Here is a 23,503-nt window from a genome sequence, read left to right as displayed (position 1 = left end):
TCTGAGTTTGAGTGTCTTCAAAGTCCATGACATGGACTTTGATTATCGTCTTCCAAAGCAACTTCTCTATTCCAAACTTAAAAATGGAAAGCGTAATGCTGGTGGTCAACAAAAGAGGTTTAAAGTCTGTCTCAAGGCAAATCTAAAAAAATCTATATATTCCATATACCATGGAAAGCTTGGGAGGCCCTGGTCTAGAGAATATATAATAAAGATCAGCTCTCAGAAAAGCAAACTGAGTTGGACTGTATTTGCCTGCCTTACTCTGTGTTCTTTGTGAAGGAACATAGTGCATCAAGCAGTGTCAAGCAGAACCTACTGGCCCACACAAGAGAAGAGAAAGGAGGGAGGGAACGAACATGACTTATTGGGTTTCAGCAATGGAAGGAATTACTCAAAAATGTTGCAAATCCATACAGGAGGCTAAACAAGGTCTTTTAAATACTTGGGCCTAAATCCAGTGTGGCAAAAATACTTGATCATCTGAACACGCCTCTTTAGCAAGCATATTTGTTTTCAAGGTGCTTTGTGGCAAGGGTGCATTTTGTGGAAGTTTTGTCTCCTATTACATAGGGCTAGACAACTCAGTGGTAGCCTCACACTAAGACAATATGTTGCCTACTGAGCATAGGAAAAACAATATTACACATTTTCATACTGTCCCCCAAATCATCAAAGTTAGTGTGTACAGTGGTACCGCAGGTTAAGAATTTAATTCATTCTGGAGGTCTGTTCTTAACCTGAAACTGTTCTTAAACTGAAGCACCACTTTAGCTAATGGGGCCTCCTGCTGCTGCTGCTGCTGTGCCGCCGGGGCACGATTTCTGTTCTCATCCTGAAGCAAAGTTCTTAACCCGAGGTAATATTTCTGGGTTAGCGGAGTCTGTAACCTGAAGCGTATGTAACCTGAGGTACCACTGTACAGTCCTGCATGTGTTAAAGACATCTACAATGAGGAAAACCATAGCAGTGTGCATATCTGGAGGTCAACAGACCAGTGAACTGGAGACCTGTGTAACAAGAAATTTCCACAAAGCCTCCTCTTTTAAATAAGTGGAGGAACAACACATCCCAAATGCTACGAAGAGAAGTGTGAGCCCCTAACCTCAAGCGACCCTGCCATCCCTTATACTGACAGTAATAGAAGGTGCTTTTTAAGTTTTTCCTGGGTTTTGGCATGATCAGCACAAATTCAGCAGTGCTGTTGAAACAAGAGCAGGTGCAGATTGCAAGCGATGGTTGGCTCTTGTAGCCTCAGTCTCACAACAGCAACAACTATTATTGTTAGATCTCTCAAGGTGCTGGTGGAGATGCCGTCATCATGGAACCAGACGCCAGCCAGGAACTTAAAAGTAATCAGCTTTATTCTAAACTTCTGCTGTAGAAATAGATTAATGGCTGGCTTACTACTTGCTTTTCTGTGGGTGTATGTGTTTGCATACAAGATAGAGAATGCTAATATGTACCACCCTACATTTCATCTTAAAAGATGCAAACTTTGTCACTACATAAAACCACTCTCCAACATCATGCTTTACGTAACGAGAGCAAGTCAGACTAGCACCTGGGAGACCAGGGTTCAAATCCTCACTTGGGTGATTCCTGGGCCATTCACTGTGTCTCAGCCTAACCTACCTCATTCTGGACTCAAATTAATTTAAACCAACTCAAACAGTAAAAATGTGAATGCATTGAAAGTCAGCAACTTTCACTTCTGTTCTGCATTATATTACTGTTGAAATTCAATTAAATTTAATCACAAACTTTGCATAGCCACTCAGGAATGTGCATACAAGGGAACTTGCAGCAGCAAATTCCACCTGTTTTGTGGCTGAAGCAACAACACAGTGATATAATGTATGTTGTTCCCATTCCACTGCAACATAGTTGAATTCCTTGCCTTTGGCATGAGTTCAAATCAGTTACTCTTTCCGTGGATATTCAGTTAATTCAGTTTTGCCATCTGTCTCCTAAGCTGGGCCTCTATTTTCATTATTCAAGCCTAGCTTGGGGTGGGGGGGAGGGCGCAGAGAGAGAAGGGCAAGCATGTGGTTTAGAAAATGTATTTCCATGAGTCCCACACACATGAAGCTGTCTATGAAAACCAAGCAGACAGAAGAGTAAATGCCTCTTGCAAGGTTTAAGAAAAGAAAAAAGAGGAAGATACAAAGGATAGAAGAGTAATGATGCAAATTAGCCGGCTTATTTCTGTGTTCTAGGAAACCTTGGGGTTTTCTAGAAGCTTTTCAAGGGTTCCCAGTGATAAAAATCAGTAATGACAAATTAGTTGAAAAGCAGCCTGCCCACCCCACTGCTACTAATCTTCTTCTGCAATTTGCTGCTGCAGTGGAGCAGCGATGCCCAAAACTTATCTAGGGAACCGCCATAGCTCAGTGATGGAGTATCTGCTTTGTTTGCAGAACGTCCCATGTTCAATCTCCAGCATCTCCAGGTAGGGCTAGGAAAGACCCCTGGAGAAGGGGTCTGAAACCCTGGACAGCTGCTTCCAAATCAGTGCAGGCAACACTGAACCGGATGAATTAAAGGGAGCTTCCTATGTTCCTGTTGCCCGAGGCAGAGCACCAAATGGTGTTGCCTCCAATCATATCAAGGTATACAGTACCCCTGAACATGCACAGATCTGGTTTTAAAGGAATGTTTTATTTCAGGTGAGGAGGGAAGTGGCCACAATCCAAACTACTAAACCACCTGACTTCTTTTGCTGTAGAGCCAAAGACACATGCCCCCCAAATCCCACAGAACTGAGGTGGGACTTTACCAACACTTAATTCTGATGACTGCATCACTGAGTACTATATTAAGATACCCTTTATAAGGAATCCCTGGCATTATGAATATAAATTCATGTTAGGGATGGGGTGTGTGTGTGTGTGTGTGTGTGTGTGTTAAGCAGAAACACACTTTGCATTTGGTCTTCCAAATAACCTTCTTAATAGGGAAATTTTGGTATCTGGAAAAATATGAATTTGGGCTTGTTGCTTGTCTGTTAGCTGGAAACCTTGGGAGATATTTCCTTTACAACTTCAATATTATCTCCTCAGGATGTTAGCACTACTAAGCACCACCACAATGAGCACAAAATCCTATTAAATCCTGCCCTCTATCTACAGCTCCCAAACCAGCCATCCCTTGACATCTCATTGTTTCTGGCAGTAACACCACTAATAGAAAATATAATGTGCCATTTTGACACAATCCTCAGGCCTCATGTTGCCAGAACCACTAATTGATGCCCATGTATTTTCAGAGCAGTCATCCACCCACCCCCGCCAGCACTGGCTTAAAATGAATTTTCAATGGGTTCTCGTTCTGATGTTTTCTAGGTGGGTGTGGGTGTGTAGCAGAGGCTAACAATGTTTTGCTCCCTTTGCACAACCATCAGAATTTTTTTCTGTTGTGCTTTCAAAAACTGAATCTGCTAACACTTCTTTTTCCACTCCTCTACTGTTGATTTTTTTTTACTTTGCATTTATCATTTTTATTTCTTTTATTATATATTTTAATGGTAGTAGTTTTATATCATATATGCTGCTTCAGAAATGTATTTTGAAAGATGGTATAAAAACTATTAAATAAATAAAATCCACAACAGTACCAGGTGTGGAGGCTCCAGTAACATCCTGTCATTGTAGACCAAGTAGTAAACCATTAACAGTGCTGTCCTATACATCCTTCAGAAGAAGTAAGTCCCACAGAGTTCACTGAGACTTACTCTCAAGTAAGAAGTAGTGGCGCTGTGGGTAAAAGCCTCAGCGCCTAGGGCTTGCCAATCGAAAGGTCGGCGGTTCGAATCCCCGCGGCGGGGTGCGCTCCCGTTGCTTGGTCCCAGCGCCTGCCAACCTAGCAGTTCGAAAGCACCCCCAGGTGCAAGTAGATAAATAGGGACCGCTTACTGGCGGGAAGGTAAACAGCGTTTCCGTGTGCTGCGCTGGCTCGCCAGATGCAGCTTTGTCACGCTGGCCACGTGACCCGGAAGTGTCTCCGGACAGCGCTGGCCCCTGGCCTCTTAAGTGAGATGGGCGCACAACCCCAGAGTCTGTCAAGACTGGCCCGTACGGGCAGGGGTACCTTTACCTTTACCTTTAAGAAGTAGTAACAAGCTTATTGTTTAGCTGTAAGCCATAACAAAAACAAAAGGAGCATTCAGACTTGAAGTAACAAATCGGGCTCTTAATTTCCTGGCCAGCACAAAAGGAAACACACAAAGTAACATAGTTTTCATTCTCAACATCAAAAACCATATAAATGCTTTAAGAAAGAATGTTGTAGGATTAAACTCAAACAAATACTTTTCACAAAGATCCTTATGAAGAGGACACTGAGTCATGTAAGGAACAATATTCTCTGTAAACCTTTTACCAAAACACACAAAAACACTGTTCCAATGGTGATTTCTTATAAAGGGCATCTAAAAACACGAATGTTTACTAATTCAGCAAAAACAGTTTTAGGCTTTAGCAGCTCAACTTATGCAAATAATTTTTGTGTGCGTCCCTGTTCATATGTGTTTGGTGAGAGGAGAGAGACAAGAATAAAAGTTCTCCTGCCCATAACAAGGGTTTGAAGGCGTTACTATGATTATTACTAATACTGTTGTTGTTATTATACTTTAATCCCAATCTTCCTTGAGAATCTCAGTGTACATCACAAGTTAATAATGAGAACAATAAGAAACAGGGGGCAAATAATAATTATGGCAATAACTTGAGACTCCAGCTAAGGGACTGTGGTGCTATGAAAACCTTTTTGGCGATTAATCCCTGTAGCTGCTTTTTAATTAAAACTCAGTATTAGGAACCTGCTCAGCTGGGCTGGGTCCGTAAACCAGTGTCTAGGGAAACTGATGGGGCAGTTGGGTAAAGTCTGCAAAAGATTACTGTGGAATACTCAAGAGAGCTTGCACCAATCCAAGTTGCAGAACGCACTTCCCCCTAGTGGAAAGAAAGCATAATCAAAGTCCAACTTTAAGCTATTATCAGAAATACAGAAGATTCCTGTTATTCATATGTGAATGAGAAACTATTGGGATCATCAATGATTACCACACAGTGGACATTATTACTTTTTATTCTATCCATATATTAGCATATAAATCTTTCTTTGAATAAAGAGGCAGAAAGGCTGATTTCAAATTTAGAAATGGTTGTAGCTTTTAGAATTGCAGTGAGAAAGTTCCCCTGGAGTTTCTTATTTATTTAAGAAATTTCTGAGCCACCTTTCAAAATGCTATATTTTCCCCAAGGCAGCTTACCATTTCTGATGTAATCAGTTAAAACATATACAGCATTAAACTAATAAGTGACCCAATTAGAAGTGGCTTGCCGGGTGGGGTGGAGCAGCTACACTAGCTTCCCAGCAAATGGGTCACAGTTGCTTAATTGGAGGGAGTGGAGGAGGCAGCAGGGAGGTTGGTGCAGTGCAAAGGCATCAGCAGAGCTCCTTCTGGTGTGTTTGCACCACCACCTTGTTCCTCTCCCTTCTGGCAAGTAATAGTAATAATAATAATAAAAATAATAATATATATTATTTATACCCCGCCCATCTGGCTGGATTTCCCCAGCCACTCTGGGCAGCTCCCAACAGAATATTAAAAACACAATAAAACATCAAACATTAAAAACTTCCCTAAACAGGGTTGCCTTCAGAAGCATTCATTTTCATTTGTTTGCAGAGGGTAAAATGATGTTGCATCAAGTCAATTGTTATCCCACACTTACCAGTGCATTTCCCCCTCACTTTCCTTACTGCAAACATTCAAATATCTCCTTTTTGCTTCCGAAGTGGGTTTGTGGCAAAAGAGGAAAACGGCCTCAAATCTACTTTCGTGGGTGGCTGTCAATCACATGTCATAAGGATATCACATCACTGATAGGTACACAGACCTGGCCACCTGTCAGAGTTCAAAAGGGTCTTACTATAATTGTGGTCACAGTGAGGACATTTGAAGTCCATTTGCACCCATGGTTTGCATCCAAACCATACCTGCTGCAAACAGAGAGAGCATGGCTATATGATGGCAGATTGCCAATGAAAGCTCATCTTCAAAGGGGCTTGTGGACAATGAGCCCCCTCAACTCTACTAGGGAGTTACCAGTGGGGAACCTCTTAGTTTCGCCAATCCCTGTGGGGATCACTGTCTAATCAGCAAGCTCCCAATTGTCCTTACCTTACATGTCCTTACCTGCCCCACACCTTTATCTCACCCTTCTAGCAACTCCCACAAAGACCGTGGTGCCCTGAATTAGCATCTAGGATCAGTGATGGACTGGATGAAAGTGAACACAGTCAATCCAGATTAGACAGAGTTGGTAACATTTGGGGAGTGAGACACCTGTGGGCAGGTTAAATTGCTTTGGTTAGAATCGTACTGTTCCTAAAGATTCACTTTGAAGCTTAGGCAAACTTCAGTACTTGACATTACACTGAGAATCCCTGTGACCTATAATGCCTTTGATTAGTTTTGGTTGAGACACCCACTGCGGACACTGCTGGAAGACAGAGACTGGCTTCTGTCATTCATGCTTCAGTTACTTCTAGATCAGATTACTGTGATGTGTTTTATGCAGAGATGTCCACGTAGAAACGTCAGCTAGTGCAGACGGCTGCTGCCCAACTGTTAACAGAGATGGGTTAGCATGGTCATATTACACCAGCTGAAACATCTGAACTGCTTCACATCTCTTTCACAGCTAAGTCAAGAATTGAGCTATAAAGCTCTGTATTGCCTGTATCTTGATTATTCAGGGAACAAAAATTTATTAAATAACAAAAAAACACCAGCAGGAGTGCCAATGGGTGAAGGCAGTGTTCTCATGTAAGCTATAGGACTGCAGTCTAAGCATGGATCAGTGCGTAACCTTTGCCAATGTTTTTAATTAGTTCACCCATGTTAACAAATATGTGTGACATGAATACTACAAATCTCCAGTTTAAGCTTCCCTTTCATTATAGCAGCTGTAGAGGGACACTGAAACTGTATCATCCTTTTCAAGGGCATTTAGTTCTTCAACCTTGGAGCATTTAACAGAACTAAAGCTATATGATAAAAGGAGAAGGGAGGGAGAAGAAACCAATAAAACTTAGGCTGTGTTCACATTCCCATTTACTATGCACTGGCTTTGCTTCCAGTGCTGGATTTACATGACCTTGTCCAAAATGTTTAAGTATCCTGTACTTTCTTATGAGCTACTACTGTTCTATGTCAAACAAGCATCATACTGCCAGGCGTCCTTAGACTCCAACCAAGGTGTGAGCACCTCTGCTTAGGGTAACAACATCTGTGTCCTCAGCACTCCCTGGTGCATACACAGACAACTGAATTGAAACCATGTTTATGTGAACAGATGGGGGGGGGGAGCTGTGAAATGCATAGAAAACAGCTTCACTGTGCTATAAGGTGGGAATGCGAACATGCTCCAAGTCTTAAAGCAGGGTTGGGGAATTTGTGTCCCATCAGATGTTGTTGGACTACAGCTCTCATCACTGCCTGTGCTGGTCTGGGCTGATGACAACTGTAGTCTAATAACATCTGGAAACCCAAAGGTTCCCTGCCCCTGTGATAAAGGATTGCATCAATTAATCCTGCATCATCTCCACCCCTGGTTTCACATACCATAAAAGTCCAACCAAGTTAGTACTACTGGCTAAACTCTTGGGCTTCATTTAAACCAGGTTCTTTCAAACAATCTGTTTTCTGGGGCTGGAATTTATAAAATAATAGGAAAGAGGAGAGAAACGCTCACCATCTGCAGTGCTTTCCCTTCACCACTGAGGAATTATAAGCAGCTTTGCCATATTTGTGAGGAGAATGATGGTTTACAATAAACAACGAGCTGCTCATTCAAAACATCTAGTACAGTTCCCTAAGCTTTGGACTCTGTAATGGCCAGCATGATGATGCAGGTGGGGCTGTACTGCTGGCCTGGCTTCCCAACACTGCGTAATACTGCCGGTTGTCAAGAGGGCAGACAGTGAGGAGTGCAGTACGGTGCAGCAGCAGAGCCAATCCAATGCTCCCAACACAGAACCTGAACTGCCTGCTGCCTTGCCTCTCCACCCTCTTGGTAACCAGCAGCAGCAATGCAGCCCCACCTACTGCTACTGGTTGGACTTCATCTCCCATCAGCCCCAGCCATCATGGCTAATGGTTAGGGTTGGTGGGAGCTGTAGTCCAACAACATATAGAGGACACTACATGGGCTATTTTGGTACATTGGTATTAGCTGTTTTCCAAAACTTGGGCTGTTCCTGGGGTGGGTGTTGAAAACATGGCTATGACATGGTTTGTACAACCTCAAACTTTGGCTTACCAGAACCATTTGTGGGCTTCTGGAGAGAGGCTCACAGCTGCTTTGCTCTTCCCCACACTTTTTACTCCTGTGCTACCCTGAGCTAAAGCAAGGCTTGGCTTAGTGCATCATCTATGGCTCATTGTTACACTCTCTCTCCTTGGCTACAGCTCTTTGTGACTGAGGATGTCACCACTAGCAATTCCCAGCAATGTAGAGGCAGATCATAGCCATCACAGCTAGTAGCTTTTACATTAATTTGTCTAATCTTCTTTTAAAGCCATCCAAACTAGTGGCCAGAAAATTTCACAGTTTAACTAAGCCTTTCAACATTCCTTTTGAATGTTTCAACATGCAGCCTTGTTGGACATACCTGAGCCTTGTAACTTTTCATCAGAGTTGCTCCAATAAAAAGCAATTTTGTCCTGCCTTTCCATTTTAAAACAAACAGCACAGCTATGGGAGTAATATATATGATGCTGTGTGTCATTTTAAGTTGGTGGGTTTGATAATATCATCCTTTTAATTGTGTGTTGGGGTTTCTGTAAACCTCCCTAGATCTTCAGGACAGAGGGCAGTATAGAAGTTTAATAAATACAGAAATTATTAAAACACTTAGGCTTGTATTCAAAGCAGAGTTCTGTTGGCACAGCTGCACTTCTGTTTCCTCTCCTGCCCCCATGAGCTCTCCCCCCCAAAAAAAAATTATTCAGGGGAGTCCCCAAACCCATCCCCTCAAAACAAGACACAATAAAATCTAACTACCTAGGACTAACCACCTAAAACTAGAAGAAATAATATTAAAGGACAGGTCATTGGCAGATGCAGCACACATTTTTAAAAACAACAATTCCATTACATTTCAGGGCCTCAGCATGTACTAAAAGAAAAAGTTTATGTAAAAGGGGGGGCCCTAAGGGCAGCTCTATACTTAACTACAAATGATCAATTATTGATTCCATGCCTGCATGACTCAGAGGCCTGGCTAGGCTTTTCCGAAAGAGAATATGGCATAGTATGACTGGGCAAACATTTAGCTTCCAAGTATCCAAGTACCAGTTTTAGATCTTTGAGTGTTTGCTTGCAATGAATAGAACCAGAATTCTTTGGGGTACCAGCATTAACTTATCACAGAAACAGCCCCCAGGCCTTGCAATAATTAGCTGATCTGGAGGTTGTAATTTATCTCCTTGCTATGCTGTCGCCTCATCACATGAGCACGAAGCAGAGATCACATTCCCAGCCATATATCTCAAGTGTCACCCATTGTGCAGGATCAGATGTAATGTAAGCAGTAAAGCAACAGCAAGGAAATATGCCTCTGAGCACATGCAAAGTGCTTCAACCGCTAAGGGTATCACTATTAGCCCCACCCATGTAAGATTACAGAATAAGACTTCCCGGAGCATTATGAGATGTTATGAGAGTTAAAGAGGGAACAAATGCTTTATTCCCTGAGAAATGCTACATAAAACAGCAACAACATTCATTTGAAATACTCTTCTCCTTCTTAAAGCTATCCTGCCTTACCCCATTGGCGTTAAGCCCCATGCTCAAGCCTTTGCTTCTGCAGCCAGCTGACATGACCAATACAAGCAGACAAAGTGAAAGAGCTCTGGTCCAGGTGGTGCATAGGCTGGGGCAGGGTCTCTCTTGACTGGAGCTGCTAAATGAGCTAATTTTGCTTTCTGTTGCCTCAACCTCAACAGTTCATACATATTGGTCCTTTCCCCCCGCCTCTGCAAGAGGACTCTGTTGTTGTCATGGCTTCAAGCCATAGATTTCACCAGCAAGGCTGGGGGGGACATGGCAATGTGTAGAGTAACAGCAAAGAAATAAGCCTCTGAGCACATGCAAAGTGTTTCATACATATTGAGAATAAAAAAGCAAGTCTTCAAACAATTGCTGGCATGAGTTCCTAAATTTATATTTTTTAAGACTTGAGACATGGCAACAAAATCTTTTTTTCCTCCTTCCCCCATCCCACAATATTATTATAGCGCCACTAGATTTCCACCATGCTGAAAATAATTTGCTAGCCATTTGGATGATGCCTCCCACACCCCAACTTAGGCCAACAAGAGGAAATATTGGCACATCTAAGTGCCTTTCTGTGGCTTTGCATGCCCTGGAGAGAAACAGAGTGTCCTCAGTGCTGTAAAGGGGAGTTGCCTCCTACACGGATGGAGGGGAGGCAGGAGCCTAGCATTAATTCCCATGCATTTATTTTAGCACCAGAAAATTCAGCCCATGTGAACTACGGTTCTCCCTTCACAGCAGCAACACCCACTCAACACAGCAAAGATCTCTGCACCAAAAAGAAGTTGATCTCAACCCATCACCTACAAATGACAAGGAGTTACAGATTCCTAAAGGCTGCCCTTCTCCCTCACCTCCAGAGTGTTCTATTTCAAATCATTGCAGCAGATTACACCATTTAAAACTGAATCTGTCAGGCGCTGAAGAGGATCGCAGCTATTCCGGGGTCCCGCTAATCCTCTTTGTCTGATCCCATCATCTTTAAAACATTGACCCATCATTAATACTGCATGCAGCAGCCACACACAACGGCAGATTCCTTTTTGCACAGAAACCCACACACACACCCATATGCATCATCCTATACACTCAAAAGAGAGCATCTTGACCCCGGTGCAGGCAGCGAAATCACAGCAGATAACTTATGTAATCTTTTCCCTTTTTTTCAGGCTCGCCCAGCATTGCTGAGCTTTCCAAATTCCTCCACACAATAGGGCCCAATACCGCAGAAGGATGACATCAAAGGCAGCAGCATCCCTCGCAGCCTTCGTCTTCTCCTGCCCTGGTCCTTCCGGAGGGTCTGGGGGAAAACACATCCCAACGACGGCGCTCATGTCCAGGAGATCCGAGAGAAGCAGCTCAAAGCAGCAGCGGGACGCGCCGACCAGCCGCTTCCATGGAGGCCGGGAGAGGTGTGCGGGGTTGGACTGAGGTCATTTCCAAAAAGGAGCCTCCCCGCGCACACCCTCCGTCTCTTTCCGCTTTTGTTCCGTTTTCCCTCGCAGCGAGGGGCATGGGAAGCGGCGCCCGCGAGAGGCAGAAAGGTGGGGAGGGGGGAGAGAGAGAAACCGTAGGAAAGCGAAGGAGCGGGATGGCGGGGAGGGGAGCGAGCGAGCGCCGAGGCTGACTTACCCACGAAGAGCCAGATGGAGCCACCAGACACTAGGAAGAAGGTGAGCATGCCTGCTGGAGCCGGCTGCAGCATGGGCGGCCTGAAGCGAGAGCGCAGCTTGAGGGGGGGACTGCAGCAAACTCACTGCAGTGACTGAGGGAGCAGCAGCAGTAGAGGCAGCGGCGACGGGGACTGGCTGGCTCTCGCTGCTCCCAGGCGCAAGCCCGCCCGCCCGCCCGCCCGCAGCAGCAGCAGCAGCAGAGGTGGTTATTTTTAGCCGCGCGCCCGCCGCCCTTCTTTGCACCGGCTCCTCTTGGAGAAGGCGAGGCCGCGTCCCGGCTTGGCGGCGCTAAGAGGATGCCAGGCTCGCGCGTGCTGCCGCGGTGCATGCGTACAAGGCGGCAGACATCAACGCTCAGCTCTCGGCCCTCCTTTCTCTCCCCCGTCCTCGCCTTTGCCCGCCGCCCCCTTTGGGGAGTCCGGCTGAGGCGCAGGAGGCAGGCAGCCGGAGGCCCAAGAAGGCGCCGGTAGTCCGCCTTGCAGGAGGGCAAAGGTCAAAAGGAGCCAGGCATGAGGCTGGGAGTCGCCTCAGAGCAGGCCCCAGGCATGAGGCGAAGCAGCAAATGCTCTCGCCTCCCCTTCAAGTTAAGTTACCAAATAGCTGCTCTCCTGGCACCTCAGACATGAAAAAAATAAAAGGCCCCACAAAGCATTTCTCCCTGAGAATAAAAATACTGTAATGATGCATTAGGGAGCCAGTTTGTTGCACTTTCCTGACGCCCACAATTAGCTGCCAGAGGCTACTGCCTCCCAATGCCTAAGGGTTGGGCCAGCAGGCAGCAAACGCCCAAGACTGCAGTGGTCAAATATATGCTTTGGGATCTCTACAACTGGTTTTGGACATTACAAAGCCAGGCCAGCTGCTGCGGAGTGAGCCAATACAGTGGTACCTCGGGTTAAGTACTTAATTCATTCCGGAGGTCCGTTCTTAACCTGAAACTGTTCTTAACCTGAAGCACCACTTTAGCTAATGGGGCCTCCTGCTGCTGCTGCGCCACCGGAGCACGATTTCTGTTCTCATCCTGAAGCAAAGTTCTTAACCCAAGGTACTATTTCTGGGTTAGCGGAGTCTGTAACGTGAAGCGTATGTAAGCTGAAGCATATGTAACCCAAGGTACCACTGTACTGTATTGGCAAATGCACCCAAATGATACTTGGATTTTTTTTATTATTATGTGCAACATTTTGTTACATTTTTTGTTGCATATTTTTCATGTTTATATGTACTGTGTTGCTGTTGTTTTAAACTAAGCAATAAACCAGCAAACAATAAAAATGCAATACATAAAGCAAGTTGGACTTCACTTCAAATGGTTCAGTAGAAAGCACCTAAGGTGAGTCATGGTAACAGCACTTTCATCATACAAATATATGGTAAAAATAAATAAAAATCAAGAAATGGATCCCTAAATGCATATTTGGGCAAAGGTGGGTTCTGAGTCAGGAAAGGTTGAAGATAAAGAGCTCAAGGAGGCTGTCACATGGGAGCTGAATTACTGTCATCAGCCCTGAACCTGTAAGTATGTCTGATCACTGAGAATTTGATAAGAATCCTGCATATTGTTCATGGTCTTCTTTGGGCAGCATCTGGAGAAAACAGATTTGAGTTATTCATTATTAAATTTCAGCAACCCCAATAGTCTCTCTGGAGATTAATCTCTCAGGGTTTGATTGCATTCAGCAAAAGCTACCCAGAAAGGGGACAATGAAACATACTAGGAATAGCTATTCAGTGTAACATATGAAAAACCTTTGTGTGCCATTAAAAGATTGCAATAGCAACCAAAGGCCAGTGAACCGGGATTGTGTAGTGGTTAGAGTTCTGGACCAGGACTTGGGAGACCAGGGTTCAAATTTCTACTCAGCCATGAAGCTCACTGGGTGACTTTGGACCAGTCTGTTTCTCAGCCTAACCTACCTCACAGGGTTGTTGTGAGAATAAAATAAGAAGGAAGAAAACCAAATACTCCACCTTGAGCTCATTGCAGGAAAGGTAGGATATAAGTTCAATCAAACAAACTGCAGTGTAGAAGTTCCTCGGTCTCTTTATCTCTCAAACCAGGGTCAGAGCACTGGTTTCTCTGCAATCCACAGTGGCAAAATCCTTATTGTATCATGTTCCAAGACAAAGGCAATGATCAAGAATGCGCCCCCCACATATCTTTTATGTGAATGTAAAATCTATACTGTACATTAATTTTTTTCTTTCCTGTTTTCTAATGCCGCTTTTCAAAAAACATTCTCACGTGTCCACAAATAGCAAAACAGAGGCTCAAAGGTGTTGTTAGTGTTAGTGAATGGAAAAATGCTCTTAGTCTCTAGAGATGGAGAGCAACATTATTATTTAAACCAGAGTACCACAGATGTCTGTGTAGTATGAAGGTCAAACAGATGGTAGGCACTTGAGGAGTTAGAGCCGCACTCTACCTTCAAAGATGTCGTAGCAGCATACCCTTTAAAGTCAGTAGTACTTCAAAATGCAGGTGAGAGGCTGCATATTTTAAATGCTTCTGCCCCAATTAAAAGAACATCAACAAGCCCTGCATTTAGAAAACTAGAATGGCATCTTTTCTCTTGTTAGGGACAGGAATTAGATACAGTTGTACCATGGAAGTCAAACGGAATCCATTCCAGAAGTCTGTTTGACTTCCAAAATGTTCAGAAAAGTGCGGCTTCTGATGGGCTGCAGGAAGCTCCTGCAGCCCATTGGATGCCGCAGAAGCCCAGTCGGACATCCGGGTTCCAAAGAACGTTCTCAAACACTCACTTCTGGGTTTGCGGCGTTTGGGAACCTAAACGTCCAAGTACCAAGGCATTTGGGATCCAAGATACAACTGTACTAAACTTCTGAAAACAGAAGGGATGGATATTACCTGCTCTTGTCTCTGTCTGAGACAGGACTACATATATTCCTTCATGGAGCAAAATGCCTGCACCCACTCCCATAGGTACCTTTTTACACAACACAAATTGACCCAGAATTCTCATTTGTGTGTTCATTGAGTATCTTTATTTTCATGTGTTTCCACTCTGGCATTTGTTTCCTTGGGTATCGGGGCGGGGGGGGGGGGAACCAATATTGAACAATGTGCTTTGAGTCAAATGATAACAGAACTAATAAAAATGCAGTACTCGGAGAGGAATGTGCTGAATAAAATCTTTGCCATCAGCTGTGTCATGGAAAACTAGACTCAGATTGCCCTGCACCTTCTTAGAAGGAACTGAAGAAGTGTGAGTAGTGCTTCATCTGCAACACAATCATTATTGAGCTTTTCCTATACTTTTTGTAGATATGACCTACCTGATAGAGATGGGGCAGATAGACTTCAGGACTGCAGTATCTGATTGTTTGATTGGTTGGTTGGTTGGTTAGTTTTTATTGGACCCTGAGATCCATCAAGCAGAGCCAGATGCAAAATCATGGTTTGGTGAGGGAAGCAACACACTTTTAGAAACAGGGTGCTTACAAACACACACACTCAACCCTCAATTTCCCCCCAGTAACAGAACTGAGCTCACAGCCCATTCAGGTTCCCATCCCCATAGGGATGCTTTCTTCATCTCAGCTGCCTAATTTGGGGAAAAGTTTTCTTGTTGTTATTGTTTAGCAGGAATTATTACTCCAAATTTCCTCTCTATTGCAAATCACTCAGTGAACTCCCAGTATACCATACATCTACATGGTAAAAATAAAGAAGTGGATCCCCAGACACATATTTGAGCTAAAGGTGGAGCATGGGTTGAAAAAGATTTGGGGCTGCCACTACAGAGGGATGACCGAGGTGACAGATACCAAGGTCAGTGAAGAAACCTGCAGAACTTAGAGCAGCTCCATAGCTAACATAGATATTTCTTCAACAAAGACTTGTTTGCTTTGCTTTAGCATCTCCCAAATTTCATTCCTCAGATGAATCCAGCCAGGAGATTTAAATATGTAACACTCTGGCTTAGGAAATTTTACTGTGTCACTGTTGATGTTATACCCTCTGCTACCAGGAAGCAGAGCCATTTCAAGAGGTGTGTCATCTTCAGTGCTTGGTATACAACTGCAGAAAGATCTCAATGTCTGTTCTTGGGGATGATAGCCAACCAACAGAATCAACTTGTCAGCCACCTTTGGAATATTGTTACATGCCACCCTCAATGGAACATAGCAGACATGTAAAGAATCACACAATAAAATGCATTACCTTTGGTTCAAGAAGTATTGTATGACACCTATCTGAAACATATTATGGAAAGCAGTGTATCCTCCCCATAAGTTATTGCTTAAAAGCAGCCTGAAGCTTGAGAAACTTTTGGCAATTGATTTAAAATTGGGGATAGATTGATATTTCTTCCTATTACTACAGGTGAAAATCCTATAAGTGTTTACTCAGAAGTAAGCCTGACTTTTGCAACAGGGCTTACTACTTAATAAGTTAGGACTGTTGCCTAAATGTCAGTAACCAAATAAATGCAATGAATCATGTATTATAAATAAAATCACTTAAGTCAAAGAAAAATGAAAGCATCCAAAATGCATTTGCTATAAATCATTTTGGGAAGGCTCATGAATGTTGGCAGAAGTGTAATTTAGTTGCCAATGAGGCACCAATACATTTTGAAATACAGACATTTTGCACATGGTGGGGTCATCCTTTGCCGGGAACATGCAGGCTTCTAAAAGGTTCTCCCAATTGCTCTTTTATTTCAAGAACCACACAACAAAAAATAAGTGACTGCACAGCTGGATACAATTATTGTTTTCTACCTACTAAGCTTGTATTCTGAGACACATGCTGAAAGACTCCCTAAGAAAAGTTATTAGTGGAACAAGTCACTTTGGGAGAGTTATTAATGTGAGATTTGCAGAACTGTGGTTGATGAAAATTAATGGGTTCTCAGTAGGACTCTGAAACAAAAAAGAAATACATTTGGGAAAGCAATTTGTTCCCATTGGGTGGTGTCAGCTTGCATATTACCTGATATTCAAAATTCCTACCCTGTCGACAGACTGCATTACTGATGGTGTTTTCTTTGTCTCAAACCTTCCATGCGACAACCTTTTCGCAAAGCAGAGAATAGTGTTGTGCAGGCTTATACTGGAGTAGGCAGATAGCAGACCAATTCTACCTACCTACCTGCAGGGTGGGATTATGCCTTCATGGCAGAGCACAAAGTTCATATGCTAAAGGTCCCAGGCTGAATCCCCAGTGCTGCCACAATAGAGTGGCGAGGAAGACTTCTGTTTGAGACCCTGGAGAGCACTGCCCAGCAAATCAAAGGAAGCATAAATAGTTGCTATGTCCCTAAGATGAAAGACTGAGATAAAATATATAAAACCTTTTGAAACACTCTAAAAGCCAATATAAAAATGCTGGTGATATCATTTAACATAACTAAACATAGCATCTCTTCCAGCACCTAGGACAGGGATTCAAGAAGTGGGAGTTCCCAGTTATTCAGCATACATTTGGAGTGTATTTCTTTCTCTGACAGAAAGAAAGGATGTGTCAAACATATGGCCCAGAGATTTTTTCAGGTCCTTCAGCTGTCCTGAGTATGGCCCAGAGGACCCTCACCACAGTCTTCTATTCAAAGAGAAAGATTAAGGTGTTTCTCCCAAATTATTGAAACCATCTTCACAACTCACAAGGCAATCTTAACCATGCCTACTCAGAAGTCAGTCCTGCTGAATTCAATGAGACTGACTCCCACGTAATTGGAGTTGGGATTACAGCCTAAGACGACTTGTTATACTAGTTGGCTCATTTGACCATCATGTCAAATTCTTGATCTTCCTGATGACTTTACTGGAACATAGAGCAGTTCATATATGTTCCCACATGTATACATTATGCTCTGTCTATGTGTCTTCCCTCCCACTGTCAGATGCTCAGGACCAAAAAAGGATAGACTCACTTATTTGCACTGTAGCATTCAAACCATGCACATGTATCAGATATTCTCATGGAATACTGCCTTCCCCATTTGTACCTTCTCCATGTTCCCCCTGCATCTGAAGCTCAGAAGGTGGCCATGAGAGAGAGACAGAGTGTAGAATGCTCTTCCTAGGGGAGCTTGCCTGACGCCCACACAGCTATCTTTTGGCACCAGGTTAAAACCTTTTTGTTCTGTCTGTCCTCTTAAGATCTGGTTCTAAGTACCTGTGGTACAACTGTATGTAGGGCACGGCAGGACATTCCATGGGGACTTTTAACTTTCTGATACCACAGAGAGAAAATCAGAATCTCTCCATTCCACTCTCAATTAATTTAAGTGTGGGTGTGTGGGTGTGTAAAGTAAGTAGCCCTCTATATCAAGCCCTAAATAAATTAAGATTGGAGATCAAAGCAGGACATAACAGCTGTCAAAGCCAGTAACATTTCATGCACATTCTAACTCGAGTCATTTAAGGCAAAGGAATAAACGCATAATCTTCCGCAGTTTAGAGGACGAACTTAGATTTCTATTCTAAATAAGCTCCCATCCTGGGTAGGATCTTATTTACACCCATGGCAGAAATACAGTTTTAAAAAAGTGTGTGTGTGAAATCATGCTGATTAACATATTTCTGCGCAAATAAACATTTAAAATAGCCTGCATATTATCTTTTCACATCAAACTTGCTTTTTGGCACAGCTAAATGAACTGCTCTCTCTTTACCAGAAAGCTGGTAGCTAATCAGGTCCAATGAAATATGATGTTTGAATAGGAAATCTCCAGTGAGATTGCTCACATACTTTCACTAGTATGAGAAAGATTTCTCAATTTTCAGGGCTGATTCAAGGAATTTGCTTCTCCTGAAGCAGGCCATTGATCCACCTCATCCAATACTTTTTACTCTGACTGACAGCAGAACTCCAAATCCTCACCAGAGGCCTTTGAATCTCCGGTGCCAGAAATTATTTTAACTGGAGACATCAGGCCCTGAACCTTGACCTTATTCATACACAGTGCTAGGACCCTTCTGCACTCAATATCTCAGAGGATTTAGCATCACTCAGTATCACCAAAATGAACTTCCAAGCTTGAAAAGCTTTATACCACAGGCTGCTAAATTTTCAGCCAAATTTCTGTGAGATCAAATGTTTTTCCATTACCTAGGCGAAGTTTAAGTTGATAAAGTTCATCACTAAGGGAAGCAATGGCAAAGCAACAACAACATCAAGGAGAATGGGTGCATATTGTAGAATCCAAAACACCACCAGTCACATACATGTTTTCCATTTAAAATGATAATCGTAATAAAACACAGCAACAATTGAAAAACACACCATGCAGTCAGCACTTGATTGAGCACCACTGCTTTCCCATAAGGCAGTAACCAGGTAAAAGGTAGCAATTTACTGAGGTCTAAAAGACACATTATATTTATGGGCCCGACAGTTGGCAGCCTGCCAAGAAACAGCAGCATTTACAGTAGCAACTATTTTTATTTGGAGGTCTACAGTTAGGCCCATTTGCTTTAGCACTGGCCAACAGAATCAAAAAGCAGTGCAAAAGTCAGGCAGTAATAGGTCCTTGAGGGAGCATTGTATCTGTGCTTAATTGGCTCATAGGTATAGGCCAATGGAATTGTCAAGTTGCCAGATAGTAAATTGTGATTGGTTTAGAGGGTTTTGGCCAGATGGAATAAAAGGGCACGCATAGGACTGCTGGAGTCAGGAAGGGGGAAACTGAGGGAGTCCAAGGGAACTGCTTAAGACAGAGTGGCAGCAAACCCTGCTCATCCTTAGAAGGCTTAATACATTAAACAGACATTAGACTACATTGTGTATGCATGGACCTTAATTCTTGGCTGTAGTTTTATAGTGCATTGTTTTAAGGTTTTGTTTTAGAATAGGTATTTAGAATGTGTGTTTGTGTGTTTAATTTTTAAGTTGTGAGAATTTATCTAGGAAGCTCATTAAATGAACAGCCAACCAGTTCTGCAATAGGATTCACTGCTGATCCACATTATTCTGAAAACCAAAAAGTGAAGTACAAACAGTTGGGGTTTTTTTTTACCTCCATGAGAAACGTCCCCCCTGTTGTTGAAATTTAAGGTGTTCAGACTGTTTCCCTGTTGAGAAATATTGAAAAGCCGTGGATATAACTTAGTATTAGATCAAACCTATCCATTCTTAAAGCCCTGAGTGCTCACTGGAAGGACAGATCGTGAAGCTGAGGCTCCAGTACTTTGGCCACCTCATGAGAAGAGAAGACTCCCTGGAAAAGACCCTGATGTTGGGAAAGATGGAGGGCACAAGGAGAAGGGGACGACAGAGGACGAGATGGTTGGACAGTGTTCTCGAAGCTACAAACATGAGTCTGACCAAACTGCGGGAAGCAGTGGAAGACAGAAGTGCTTGGCGTGCTCTGGTCCATGGGGTCACGAGGAGTCGGACACGACTAAACAACTAAACAATAACAATAACTTAGTATTGGTCCATGCTTCTTTATCTCCTCAAGTGGTACGGAAGTTCCAGGGAAAGTGGTTTGTAGCTTTACTGTAGTTCCCTTGTGAGAAGAGCCCAATATTGTTTTTGCATTATCTATCCACAAATATACAAGCTGATATAATATTGTGGACAGGCACCCAGATAGATGGTGCCAATCTTAAAAGCAACATTATTTTGCCCCAAAGCAAAGGACATACTCTTCCCTCACCTAGGGTTCCTTCTTACCATGCAGCTGAGAAACAAAGGACTTCTTTTGCCTTAGTTGGTTGCACTGGTGACTAAGCTACCAGACCATCTTCAATAATTAGTATATAAAGCCCTAAACAACTTGGGGACAGGTTACATGAAGGACCCTCTATCTCTCTATTGACCTGCAAGAACACTTAGATCATTGGGGAAATATTTACTCATGCACAGCATCCTACATTGGATATGGTGCTGATATCCAAAAAGAGGCATTTCCTGCTATTACCTCTACTGTACTTTGGGATGCCCTTTGTTTGGTCAAACATCATAATTTGCTTCAGATGTTTTGAAAACACACACACACACACACACACACACACACAGGCTTTCCTTGATTCCTGTGCTACTGAATTTTTGTATTGCTCACATGATATTGCTTTGGTGTTTTGATGTTGATTTGTACAGTTGGAACTCCACTTAGAATTTTGCTTATATCTGTTTACTATACACTGCTGTTGTTCAATAAATGAACATGATGCCCTTAGTAGAATGGCAGGTATTTGCTTTGGGAACATGATATCTATGTTACAGCATTAGAACTCTGGGCAACAGTGAACTATCAGCACTATAGCAAATTTAAGTGCTGCAGGCTAGATTCAGATAAACCTCTTCCTTTTATGAATGCCAATAAGAAAATGGATGACTTGGGAATGTTCTCTTTTCAGGGATATTTATAGCAATGTTATGACAAGATGGATTCTCAACTCTTTCTGCTGAAGCAATACAGATTCAGGAAGAAATGCAGTCTATGAGGATTTGGAACCAGGGAGCACTTAATGATAAACTGGAGGTTCGCCATTGAGGTTTTAGAAAAACCAAGACCATGGATAGTGATGTTTCCTTCAAATGTAATTCTGTTCCTAGCTCAGGACCCACCAGAGCACAGCTGCTTACAGTGGGAGCTGAGGGGAAAGTTGATGTTGAAGGTGGAGGAGAGGACTTGCCTACCAAGCTGCAAACCTTATTAAACTCAATGGAGCTTATTTCTGAGTAAACATGCACAGGGTTGCACATACCGTTTCCTTATTCAAAACCTGCCAACTCCCCCCTCCCCGCCAGTGAGGCCTGGGTATGGAAGGCAATAATTCCCTGCAGATATAGCTGGTCACACTTTCAAGCTCCACAGGACAAAACGTCAAAGGGTCAAATTGGAAATTGACCAAAGAATTACATTTTGCTTCATTTGCAGGAAGTTGATTTTCCTTGTTCCACGCATTTGAGGAAAGTGACACCTTCTGTTTGAAACCAGTAATGCAATTTCATCTGAAGTCTATAAGAGTCTCTGCTATTTGGACTGAGAGCTAAAATATGAATACAGTGGTACCTCAGGTTACATACGCTTCAGGTTACATACGCTTCAGGTTACAGACTCCGCTAACCCAGAAATAGTAACTCGAGTTAAGAACTTTGCTTCAGGATGAGAACAGAAATCGTGCTCCGGCAGCAGCAGGAGGCCCCATTAGCTAAAGTGGTGCTTCAGGTTGAGAACAGTTTCAGGTTAAGAACTGACCTCCGGAACGAATTAAGTACTTAACCCGAGGTACCACTGTATCAGGCATGGGCAAACTCGGCCCTACAGATGTTTTGGGACTACAGTTCCCACCATCCCTGATTGCTGGTCCTGTTAGCTAGGGATCATGTGAGTTGTAGTCCCAAAACATCTGGAGGGCCGAATTTGCCTATGCCTGCCATATATTGATGGTTCTGTTGAATCTAAGCCTGGAAGTGTCCAAATAATTTATAACAAGTAGGACAGGATTTTTCCCTGATGAGAACAGCTGAATCAGCCAACCTGATTATTTCATTGAGAACCAGGATAAAAATCTTAGTGATAAAGATATATAATTTCTTTACTTTCAGTCATTTTTAAAGCTGCTTAATCATTTTAACCACAGGTTACACACACTTACACAAAAGACAAGTGTTAAAACATTACTGGCAGAGCAATCCTATACACATCTATTCAAGAGGTAATCCTTAAAGAATTAAATGAGGCTTATTCCCAGGTAAGTGGGCTGTAGGATTGCAGTCTGAAGCAGCTTTTCAAAAGCTAATAATTATTCATTAACCCATTTATTTATTCCTATAATTTATATCATGTTTCTCATCATACATGATCTCATCAGGTCACAACAATGTAAAACACAAGAAATAATAAAACAACAGCAATATATACTATAAAATGCAATCATCTCCCCAAACAGTACAATGCACACCTTTGAGTGAGGCCCGGTAGTTGGACAGCCACTGAGCCACCGAGAAAAGAATTATGACATGTTTTCAATAGACCAACACACATTCTTTTGCTTTTTGAGAAAATAATGTCTCCTTGTCTGCCTCATATTCCTTTTACTGGTAGAAACGTTGCCTCTAGAGGTCACCCTTTGGCTGCATGAGTGTGTTCAAAGATGATTTTTCAGGGATCAGAAGGTGACATAATAAAACTATGATTGCTTTTGGGTACATGCTAATTTATTTATTTCTCCTACTATGGCCTGTGGTGGGACACATTTTGCAGGGTTTTTGTAGTATTTCAAAAAGCTGCAACCCCTTTAAAAAAGGTTATATTTTGTTTTATTAACTTCATAGATAAAATAAGTAATAACAATAATAAATTTTATTTATATCCCGCCCTCCCCAGCCAAGACTGGGCTCAGGGTGGCTGAGTAACCAATGCCTAATACATGACTATTAATAACATGTTGATACATATAAGCCATATCTATAGTTTCAGTACATTACTGTGTAATCAATAAGAAATCCAGCTTAATCATCATCCACCCTAATCTCTGAGCAGGGCTTATATGACTATTTTTTCCATTATCTTGGCGTGCCCCAGCTTCCCTGAACTTCATCAAATACTTCATTCTGGTACCAAACTTTACTTCCATGTGAATATACCATCGTTCCAATTTGGCATGATGGTTTCTAAGACCAAGGAACATGTTTTGGTCTACCTTTGGAAACAGCTGGGAACCATTTTGAATCAAGATGGCAGGCTGAACCATTCCAAACTGCACAAATCTGGATGCCTCTGAAGATGTGGTCACCCAATTTGGGGTGATGTTGACCGTTTGGACATGGTGATTCCATGCTGCACCAATATGGATTCCGCTGAAGATATATTGTTGCCCAATTTGGCATGAGGGTTATTGAGATAGAAAAGCAGGTTTCAGTCCATGTTCAGAAATGTTTGGTGGTGGTGGAAGAGACAGCAGGGCCCCGAACCACACCAAGCTGGGACACACACTGGGTATAAAGAAATGAGAGGGAGGCCCAGCAGGCCTGACACAGCAGCTGAGAATTGCACA

The 23,503-nt window shown here is 42.8% G+C and overlaps 1 protein-coding gene across 6 annotated transcripts in view; it reads right to left on the bottom strand.

Moving 5' to 3' along the window:
• ACSL6 (acyl-CoA synthetase long chain family member 6) overlaps positions 1-11,898 on the bottom strand; it is an 80,068-nt gene extending 68,170 nt beyond the window's left edge. The window contains exon 1 of one of the 6 annotated variants that reach the window (XM_053376780.1): positions 11,481-11,898. In XM_053376780.1, coding sequence (XP_053232755.1) covers positions 11,481-11,553 — 73 coding nt within the window. In that variant the 5' untranslated portion in view covers positions 11,554-11,898. Of the gene's footprint in view, positions 1-6,202; positions 6,348-8,330; positions 8,355-11,072; positions 11,341-11,480 lie in introns of those variants that run through there. The other 5 variants (XM_053376773.1, XM_053376772.1, XM_053376774.1 and 2 more) reach the window with 5 other exon arrangements.
• Between the last annotated feature and the right edge of the window lie 11,605 nt (positions 11,899-23,503).

This window comes from Podarcis raffonei, chromosome 2, assembly GCF_027172205.1.
Source record: "Podarcis raffonei isolate rPodRaf1 chromosome 2, rPodRaf1.pri, whole genome shotgun sequence".
NCBI classification, from domain to species: domain Eukaryota; kingdom Metazoa; phylum Chordata; class Lepidosauria; order Squamata; family Lacertidae; genus Podarcis; species Podarcis raffonei.
Note: the sequence above shows the minus strand (reverse complement) of the source record. Positions and strands in the feature narration are given on the sequence as shown.